General features: G+C 56.4%; 1 protein-coding gene across 2 annotated transcripts; it reads right to left on the bottom strand.

Annotated features, from left to right (window-relative positions):
- Window positions 1-4,185: 4,185 nt before the first annotated feature.
- Window positions 4,186-9,569, bottom strand: DMBX1 (diencephalon/mesencephalon homeobox 1). 2 transcript variants are annotated; one of them, XM_060083167.1, is made up of 4 exons: window positions 9,407-9,569; window positions 6,258-6,436; window positions 5,635-5,983; window positions 4,186-4,640 (listed from the first exon to the last, which is right to left on the bottom strand). In XM_060083167.1, the coding sequence occupies exons 1-4, from the start codon at window positions 9,558-9,560 to the stop codon at window positions 4,186-4,188; spliced, it is 1,137 nt and encodes a 378-aa protein (XP_059939150.1). In that variant the 5' UTR covers window positions 9,561-9,569. The 2 variants fall into 2 exon arrangements, with proteins under 2 accessions (XP_059939150.1, XP_059939145.1); XM_060083162.1 differs by having other exon boundaries at window positions 6,258-6,453; window positions 9,409-9,560.
- Window positions 9,570-10,054: the final 485 nt, after the last annotated feature.

The following is a 10,054-nucleotide window of genomic DNA, read 5'->3' as shown; positions in this document are numbered from 1 at the left end:
AAGGGGGTGCTCCCCGCCCTGATCCGCAGCCCCACTGGGGAGAGAGGAATGTGCCTCCTAGGGTCCAGCAGCGACCTGGGAAATGGGGGGGTCAGGGCCCCATGGGTCCCTCTGGCCTGAGGCACCTTCCCTGGGAAGCCCAGCAAGCAGCTCCCTGCACACTAGTCAGGTCTGCTGGTGTTCTCCTCCCAGGAAACCCCCAGAGGGGACTCTCACCCCCAGACCCCAAGCCCGAGCCTGCACCACCCCTTCTGGCTCAGGGGCCTTGTGCAGACCCTCTGTGCAGAACCCCGGGGAAGGGCCATGACGTCTGAGTAGGGGAAATTGCCAGTCGTCTTTTTCTTAAAAGGAGGAGCTTCATAAACCTCCAATCCATCCAGCACCACAGCAGAGTCCCTCTTCCTCCTCTTGCCTTCTCACCTCTGAGGACAAAGGGCTCCCTCCCTCCATAAGCTGCCTATCCCATTGGAGAACAGCTCTGGCTTTAGATCCAGTGTGCCTTCCTGTCATCCCCACAGAACCCCCGCCCCTCTCCGTCCTACATACCCATCCCCCAGACTACCCCGAATACCCTCAGCTGGCCCTAGCCCCCAGCTGCCCTGCCACACAGGCTTGGGTGAGGACCAAGCAGCCCAGAGAAGATGGTGGAACCCTTCCCCGCCCTGGTCCCTCTGCTCCGCATGACCTCCCCAGAGTGGCACACCAGCCACAGATTGGTGAGGGCCCTGGAGGGAGTGGCCAATCACAAGTCCTGCCTTCCTCCCCCACTGGCCACAGCGCTAGACCACCGTGACCACTGGCCACAGCGCTGGATCACTGTGAGTAGACCTTGAGGCAGACGACATCTGCTCAGCCCACCATGGGCCTCTCTGGGAATGAACCTGGACCGAGGGCTGTGCTGCCAGATTCTCTTTTATTAGCCAAGTAGGATAAAGAACAGGTCACAACGTCACAGGAAGTCAGACAGACAGACGGAGGGATACACAGGACAGAGTGTCATGCTGTACTACGCAGGGGGTGGAGCAGGGGAGGAGCATTTGAGTCTTGTTTTTTCAACTAACAGAATAAATAAATACGGTACACAGTGGTTTTGCCACAGGCTGGCACGACCTCTAAGCACAAAAGGTCACAAAACAGCTGGTTTGGAAAGCAATCTGTACAGCCCGCTGCTGCGGAGTCGGGGTGGGGGCCCAGGCCCCTGGATCATGCTCTGGGGAAGTGAGGAAGCAGGGAAATGGAGACCTCAAACAGGAGGGAGAGGAGAGGAATGAGGCCTTCCTGGAAGGAGCAGTCAGAGCCTCTGGCTCTCAGCCTTGAGATGACCAGGCCAACCTGGGAGAGACTTCAGCCTCAGTCTCAGGTGTGGTGGGCCTGCCCCAAGCTCATAGGAGATGCAGGGTACCGCTTACAAGTACTCTCCCCTCTTGCTCTCTAGCTGCTTTCAGTCACTGAGGCTGGTCCCCTAAGCTACGTTGACATTTGCCCGGAGAAGGGGACCACATATACTTTCCTTGCCTTCTCTGGGCTGGTGGAATTGGGTCAATTGAATGAGGAAGTATTGACAAAGCTCTGAAGGAAGCTGGGCTGAGCCAGAGGTGGCCCTGGTTCTGTCACAATAGAACATGATTCCGGGGTGGACTTGCTCCTTGGGAAGTCAGGGGAGGCTTCCTGGAGGAGATGGTCATGTCTAGAGCTATTGGATTCCAAGGTCCAGTGACAGTCATTTGCCTCCAGGGACAGGCAAAAAGCTTCAGTCCCCATGCCTGGGCTAGATGAGATTGCTTTCATTTCAGAAACAGAACTTCCTGGAGCTGATCCCAGAGGATAAACCAGAAATCCCTATTGTCTCCTAGAGTCTCTGCTACCCTCCTGTCTCCCTGCCCAAGTCTCTCCTCTGATCTCCTGTGGCTGTTGGAGTCACCTTCCAAATCTCAGATACCTGATCCTGGCTCAACTCCCCCTGTTCAGAAACCCTCACCTGCCTGCCTTGGTCCCTGCCACATCCAGGTGAGATCTTGGATTCAGGACCCTCAGCCCCACCTCTCATGAAGCCAGCCACCATTTCCCCATCATCCACAAAGTCTCACTCCACTGCTTTGTTCAAACAGCTTTCTTGGCCCAAGCTACCATCCCCCTCACTTTGCTCCCATCCAAAGCCTTCTCCATGCCCTAGGCCAGACGAACTCCCCAAGGGTCATGGGCATCAACTACTCTGCAAAGCAATCCTGCCAGTAGACGCCCCTCTCTTCCCACTGGGAGAGGAGGTAAGCCTTAGGAATCTTTACCATGGTTTTCAGATGCAACTTCCCTAAGCAGGGTGTGGAGGCTTCAGTGGTGAGCTGCACAGGGTTGGGCATCATGACCCAGAATCTGTGCAAGCCATTTCCCTCCCCTTACCCTGAGCCCCTGAGACCATGTGAAGGCTTAGAGATGGGGTGACCACAGAAGCTGGACTAAAACTCAAGAAAAACAGGATCAAATCCAGATTGTCTCAACTTGAAAGGACCCATTATACTTACTGGGGAAACTGAGATGCAGAGACTGTGACTGTACCCATGGAGAGGCTTGTGCGTGTGATACCCACTGCTCCACAGCAAGGCAACAGTCATTTTCTAATTCATACATTGTGCTTTTGAGAGCCTTTTCGTGGTTGTTATTAATTTAACTAAAAACTTCTGCCCCGCAGGGTTGTAAGCACAGACGTGCGGAATGTTAGAGCTGGACAGGACATTACAGGCCATCTAATCCAGGTGGAGAAATGGGCCCAGAGAGGCTACGGGCTGACTCAAGGTTACTCCACCTGGAGAGGGAGTTTGCTGGGTTGGGTTCCTGGCCGTAAGCAGGAGCATACCTTTCCCAGCCAGTGACTACCTGGACAGAAGCCCTTACTTCGACAGTTGGCTCTGGGACAGGATGCCAGCAGAAGCCTGAGACTCCACACTGCTGCATGGTTTGCGCTTACCGTGATCAGGAGCTGGAGTCCGACCTTCCCTCCTGGCTTAGCCACACCCCTGCCCTGGACACTAACTGAAGCACCTGGAGGCCCAGGGCGTGGGACCACTTCTCTGAGAGCACCCATTCCCTGCTGCCTCCCTCCACCCAGGGAAGTCTCACCAAAGAGAGGTCTAGAGCCCTGTGGTCAGGCCTGGATGAACGCTGTGGCAGCCAGAGATGCTGCCTTGCCATTCTACTGCCTGCCCCAGTCTGACTCCTGCCTCCACTCCCTTCCTCCTCAATCAGGGGTATGGGGGGGTCCTCATAGCTAGAAAAGAGAGAGAAGAGAACATGCCCTTCTAGACTCTGGGCTGGGGGAGGGGGGCAATTAGTGCCCCCTACTGCCTGTAGCTCCAGTGGTTCCAGGGTCTCCATCGAGGGCCATATCACCTCTACTGGGGATGCAAAGGAACAGCTGCCTCAAGAGAGTGCTGGCGGGGAGGAGACAGGCAGGGAAGAAGCAAAAGGAGAGGAACAGGAAGAAGCAAAATTACTAAAACTAAAAAGCCACAACCCCAAACAAAACATAGCTTGGGAATTGACAACACCAACGCAGCCAGCACCAAAGAAAGCAAAAGCAGGGGCAGGGAGGAGAGACGTGGGGGAAGACAGAGGCTGGGGAGAGAAGGGGTGGGGAATTGGACAGAGACAGGGAGAGAGCAGTCAGGGAAGAAGGAAAGGGGAGACAGACAGAGAGAAGGGAAGGCCAGAGTGAGATGTGGAAGCTGCAGGTGGAGGCGGGAGCAGCAGAGGAGAAGAGATGGAGCAGGGCAGGGGGCCTGGGGCAGGCAGGGGCCTGAAAATATAGCTTTATATATCTCACATTCCACACACACTTACTAGGGACAGAAGGGGAGGAAGGGAGGGATGGGAGGAGGTGACGCTGAGGCGGGGATCTAGCCAGCGAGAGCCTCTCACTCCCCGAGGAAAGCTGGGGGCACCAGCCTCTCACCTCCTCCCCATTCAGCCTCCGTGGGATCCAAGCAGGGCCATGCAGAGGGCAGGGTGCAGGTGTGGGCTTCACCAGGGGCTGGAGCTCTGGTGGGGGGAGGGGGAGAGGAACAGGAAGCAGGACTCCAAGGCTTCGGGATCCCTGGGCTCCTGGAGTTAACTCCCTGAGAGCCGTATTGGGATAACCGTGGGGCTGGGCTGGGGGCACCCAAGAGCCCTGGCTGGGTGGGAGGCCAGCAGTCAGTTGGGCAGCGTATCGAGTCCCAGGGAGGCCGCGTGCTGCTTGGCCCGAAGCCGCAGGTTCTCGATGCTCGTGGTTTTACTGTTCAGGGCAGCCGAGGCAGGTGCCAGGCCTGCGGGGGGTGCGGGCAGCAGTGGAGACCCCCATACGCCCTGGTGGGCAGCAGCGGCCGCTGACAGCGACTGGTAGTAGGACTGGCAGTGCAGTGAGCCCAGAGGGGCCATGTTGACGCCCAGGTAGGGCACGGCGGCGGCGGCAGCCGCAGCAGCAGCAGGGGCCGGGCCCCCCACTTCGAAGGAAGAGTAGTGCACCAGGTTGTTGGTGGCGGCCATGTGCTGGCGGAATTGCTCCTGCAGACGGAAGAGGCTCAGCGGGGATGAGGAGTAAGAGTGGGAGGGGCCCAGGAGGCCGCCCCCAGGGGCTGCAGGGGCCAGGGCCAGGCTGCCCGGGGAATCTGCAAGCAGAGAACCAAGAATCAAGGACTCAGGACAGGGCACTGGTCTGCCAGGAGGGGCTCCCTCGGCCTTGCCACCCCCTTGGAGCTGCAGACAAGGCAGGTTTGGGCTGAAACCATATCTACCCTTCTCAGCCAGGGCTGAGCATCCCCCCAGAAGCGTCCCCCAGAATCCTGGGAGGGAGGGACCCAAGCTTCCTGGAGGAGCACCAGACTCTGCCAAGGCCCCCATGTCTGACTTCTTAGGGAGACTCCTTTTCTTTTTTCCTTTTTTTTTTTTTTTGTTTTTTGTTGTTGTTTTTGGTTGGTTTTGGTGGGACAAAAGAGTTTTATTTACTCTTGAAATCGTCACAACAGAATCACAGATTGACATGGGGAATGGCTGAGCCATAAGCAAATCAGGTAGTACAGAAATGTCCCACCCAAAGACTCCTTTTCTTTTCAAGAGCGGTCACCTCCCTTTCCCCTCTCCTGTCTGTGGCTCCCCTTCCCCTCCAGCTCTCAGCTCACAGCCCCATCCACTCCCTGCCTGAGCCCAGGGTTTGTGACTGAGCTATGCCTCCTGCCAGAGGTCTGTTCCGTCAAAAACACAGCTCTGAGTCTCTGCTGCATGTGGGACTCTCTGGTACCCATATGGTACTCACCCAGTATGCACTGGTATATCTGTACTGGTTGTTAAAATACTGGAAAATTTCCATAATGGTTGATAAATAGCTTTTGCCCTGAGCTCCCCAGGCACCCCTCCCCTGCCACACAGCCTCTCCCCCGACCCCCTGAATTCCCTGGACCCTTCCAGTATTCAGCAACTAAAGGGTGACCACCTGGAACAGGCCTGCTATGGCCAAGTCCTTTCTCTGGGTCAGGTCCAGCGCCACAAAGGCTAACTCTATCACTACTCTGACTCCCCTCGCGTAGCCAGGTCCCCGTGCGACTAGACCTGGTTGTTCTCCCTAGGCTGGGCCCTGGCCCACCCACAGCTGCTGCTGAGCCTCACCTGCCTTGGGGCTGCCCCTCTTGCAGCCCAGCCCCTTGCTCTCAGCCACAGGGCTCTTCTCAGTTTTGGGATCCGCAGCCCCTGCCTGGGGGTCTTCCTCCCGGTCTGGCTGGTCTTCGGGGGCTGACTCACTGGCCGACTGCTCCGACAGACTCAGGTGAAGCTCAGCAGGGGGGTCTCCGCTGGGCAGGCTGGGGGGCTGGTCAGTCTCCAGCTGGGTGTCTGGAGTCGGGGCCTCAGTCTTTCCTTCCCCGTGGGAGCCCTCAGCCTCCTTCTGCTTCTGGAGCTGCTCTTTCTGCAGGCTGCGCTGCTTCTTCCGGAACTTGGCCCTGCGGTTCTTGAACCACACCTGGGAACAGGGCGAGGAGAGAAGGAGTGGAGGAGGGGAAGCAGCAGAGTTGTGGGGCAGGGTGCTCCCGGAGGGAGTGTGAGTGGCAAGGTTGCCCCCGCCCTGTAGCAAACACACACCCACAATCCTTTCCAACCCACCCTCCGTGTCACTGAAGGATTCATGGAGATACCAGTTGCACCAAGGGCTGAAGTGCTGGCTCCTGGGCAGCAGGAAGCCAGATTGATGGGCTGGTGCTTGCCTGCAAGGTCTAGCTAGAGGAGCTGGGTCCTACCTGTACCCGGGCCTCAGGTAGGTTGGTGCACATGGCCAGCCTCTCACGCATCACCACATCCGGGTAGTGTGTCTTCTGGAAGGTCTTTTCCAGGGCCTCGAGCTGCTGAGCCGTGAAGGCCGTGCGGCTGCGACGTTGTTTGCGGTGCTGGGAGCCATAGCGGGCCTCCAAGATGATGTCTTGAAATGTACAGCCGTTGGAGGGCAAGGAGAGGGGGCCCATTTAATTATGGGAAATAGATTTTGAACCTTACCCTGCTCTGACCCACTGTGATCCTGCCAGAGCTAGACCCTGGTCCTTCCCCCTTGGAAATCACCCATCTCCTCTCCATGTGGCTGGATTTTCAAGATCGCTCCACCCCATCATTCACTATCAGGACCACTGAGGTCTAACTCATCTCTATGAATGGCTGTCAGGAATATGACTGAGGGTGATCTTCCTTATTTGGTTTGGGGTGGGTGGGTAGGTAGGTGGGTGGGCATTGCCCTAAAATCCTTAAAGTCCCAGAATAATAAGGGTATAATATTCTGAGAGTACATGATGCTAATAATTTGGAAGTCCATGTCACAAAGCTTCTAATAGCCTATGACCCTTAGATTCTAGATACCAACAAAATACTGTCCCGACCATGAGAAGCCAGGCCATGACTTATCTGCAAGGTACAGTTAGGAGAGGTCTGACTGAGTAGATGGAATTCACTGGCACTTGATCCTATGTCCTCTGGGTATGAATCTCATCATCCCAGTTGGCCTATGAATCTCTGATGGCAGAACCTGAGGCTCCTGCTCTTATGTCTCCTCAACAGAAACCCTGGCTCTGGCAGGGCCCTCAGAACACAGGAAAGCCTTGTTGCGTGTGGTCTTGACCCTTCTAGCTGCTTCCTCCAGGAGGGAAGGACAAAGAGAGCAGGTACTAACCACCACAGGCTTGGAGGGGAGACAGGCCTGGTGGACCACAGATTCCACAGTCCTGCCGACGTGCTGGGAACATGAACCTCCCAGCATAGATGTCTGTCTGGGGTTGCTGTCTAGCCTCCAACGCTTCTGCTTGACCAGTCCCTGGAGGATGGACAGTTAACCTCTCTCTTCCCGCCTACCAACACCCATAAGTGGACCCTGGACTATCTATGCTGAAGGGAACCCGAGCTGTGTCAACCTCTGCACAGGGCTGCCAAGGTCCTTCCCCTGCACTCCAGGGACTGGGGAGTCAACGCCACACTCTAAACGAGGAAGTAGGAGGCGACTGGGTATCCAGGAAGCCTCAGACTTTGGGCTGCTCCTTTTTCAGTGTAAAGAGGGACCCCTGAACCTCTTACAAACTGGCACTAATCCCAGCCTGGACGGAGCCCTGAGCTCATGCTGGTCACGCTGTGGGAGGGGAAGGAGTGAGGACCCCTCTCAGTAGAACACTGGGTGTGGGAGCAACAGCTCAGCCCTCTGCTGCTGGCTCCAGGGACTACAAAGGTGGGAGGTAGTCACAGCCTGGGAGGCCAGGCTCTCTGTACCATCAGCAAAACCTCCTGCTGGAAGGCGAGGTCTCCATACAAAGGCCCGCCTGGAGCTCATATCCCTCCTTCTCAAGATTAGAGAATTGGTGGGAGCACTGACTACTCCACTTCCTCTGTCCCCACCAGCAGAGGGGAGCCTCTGTCCCTGACTCTTCCTCTCTGAGCCCTGGAACATGGTAAGGATCAAATGTCACCACCAGCTTGGGCACAGGGAATTCATTCCAAACCAGAGAAGCAGCCATAGCCCGGGCAGGACTGCACCCACATTCCCATACTGGAGACTGATGACCCCATGCTAATCTACAGAAGGTGACCAGGGGCTCCATTTTACCCACTGAGCCCTTCCCAGAGCCTGGCAGGGTCTAAAGGAGTAGAAGCGGCTGCCTCACCCTCCCTGCCAGGCCGGAACCCCTACCCAGGCCTCGTATCCCATCCCATTTCTGTGCCTTTACTCACGCTAGTACCCTTTCCTTGTCCTATTAAGGCCTGACTCCTGCTCCGTGGCCTCCAGGAAGCCCTCCCTGACTGCATCAGCTGATCATGCTTCTCTGGTCCGCCCCATCATTTGACCCTCGCCACATTCTTCCTGCCGTGCCCGCTCATGAGTCTCTGGGCACCTGGTCTCCCTGGGAGTGTCCTAAAGCCCTCTGAGGACCACCTGGCCCAGGGCCAGAGCAATTCACCAGCTGCTTGAGGTTTGGCCTGGGACAGGATGGGGCGGGTGGCTTCACCTCCCAGGAAATCACGTGCCCCACCTATGCCATCAAATCCTTCCCATGCTCACTGAGGGGCTGCCAGGGCAGGGCAACAATCAGTTGAACTGGGAGAGGGGGGACCAGGCTGCAGCTTCCTCATGGGCACTTCCCCTGGGACCTGGGTAATAGTTTCCCCTGAGCACCTACCAGTCCCTACTGAATACCTTGAGTATGTTATCTCAAATAACATCCCAACCATCCTATGGGATGGGTACCACCATGTTCCCTGTTTATAAAGGGGGAAGCTGAGGCTCAGAGAAGAGAGGTGAGTGGGCAGACCCTACAATGACTGCAAGTCTGTAACTTCAAAGCTCAGATTTTTAGCCATAATGTCACATTCTAATCTCCTACCCCAGCCCTGCCTAGAGTTAACCTCTCTGAGCCTCCATTTCCTTGTCCATAAAATGGAGATAATAGCCTCCCTTTACTGGAGTTGATTGGTTAGATGCACAGAGAGAGAGCGCACGCCTCACACAGTGCCTGGCATCACAATCAGTGATCAAAACGTGGGAGCTGTTACAGATGGGACTCCCTGGGCACTCCAGCCACTTCCTAGCTGGAATGCTCTGAGCTAGTCCCTTACCTCCTACCTCAGTCTCTCCACCTGTGAGAGAGGCTAAGGAATCCCTCCCTCACAGGGTGGTTAAGGGAATCTGAAGGCATAGGGCAGCTCCAGGGCCCAGCACAGTGCTGGCAAACAAGGGTGCTCTGGACACTCACACATAGATTTTGAATTGACATCTCCCTGTGTTACTAAGCGACCTGGGTCTTCCTGAGTCTCCCAGAGTAAACGTTCCCAGTACTCCCTCCTGTCTTCACCTTCCAGAGCCTCTTCCCCCAGATCTCTCCTCCACCCCCCAGCCCCCGTCCCCACAAACGGCCCTTACCAGCCAGGCGCTCGGCCAGGGTAAGCGCGTGCACTGAGGGCCGGTAGTCGGGGGCATGCTGGGCCTGCTGGGCCGCCTGCTGGTGCAGGTTGTACATGGCGCTGAGCGAGTTCATGGCGTGCAACGAGTACCCGTTCACCCCGTAGTGCTGCATCGCGGCATGTGCCTGCGGACCAGGGAGAGGGAGGGGACGTGAGTGAGGCCATGCGGTCACACTCTACCCTGGCGGAGACACCACCCAAGGTCTGGACCTTGGATGCCCACCTCAGCCCCAGAGATTCTGCTTCCCCATTGGAAAGCGGCCTGCCTTGCCCACAGCTAAGAGCAAGAGGGCTCCTGCATGTATTTATTCATTCACCCACTCATTCGTTGGTTCACACAGCAGGACTTGTGTAGGGTTTAGTGCTCTGGGCTCTGAAGTCAGCCTGCCTGGGCTGGAATCTCCACTCTGCCACCTGGGGGCTTTGTGGCTTTGAGTAAGTCACTCAACTTCTCTGACCTTCAGTTTCTCCATCTGCACAATGGGGTTAGTAATAGTACTTCTCTCATGCAGTTGTTGCATGGATTAAGAGAAGCCTTTACAATAGGGTCTGTCACGTAGCGTGTGCTGAAACATGTTAGTCATTGGGATTTATCAATCCGTTTGCT

This window comes from Mesoplodon densirostris, chromosome 2, assembly GCF_025265405.1.
Source record: "Mesoplodon densirostris isolate mMesDen1 chromosome 2, mMesDen1 primary haplotype, whole genome shotgun sequence".
In the NCBI taxonomy this organism is placed as follows: Eukaryota; Metazoa; Chordata; class Mammalia; order Artiodactyla; family Ziphiidae; genus Mesoplodon; species Mesoplodon densirostris.
Note: the sequence above shows the minus strand (reverse complement) of the source record. Positions and strands in the feature narration are given on the sequence as shown.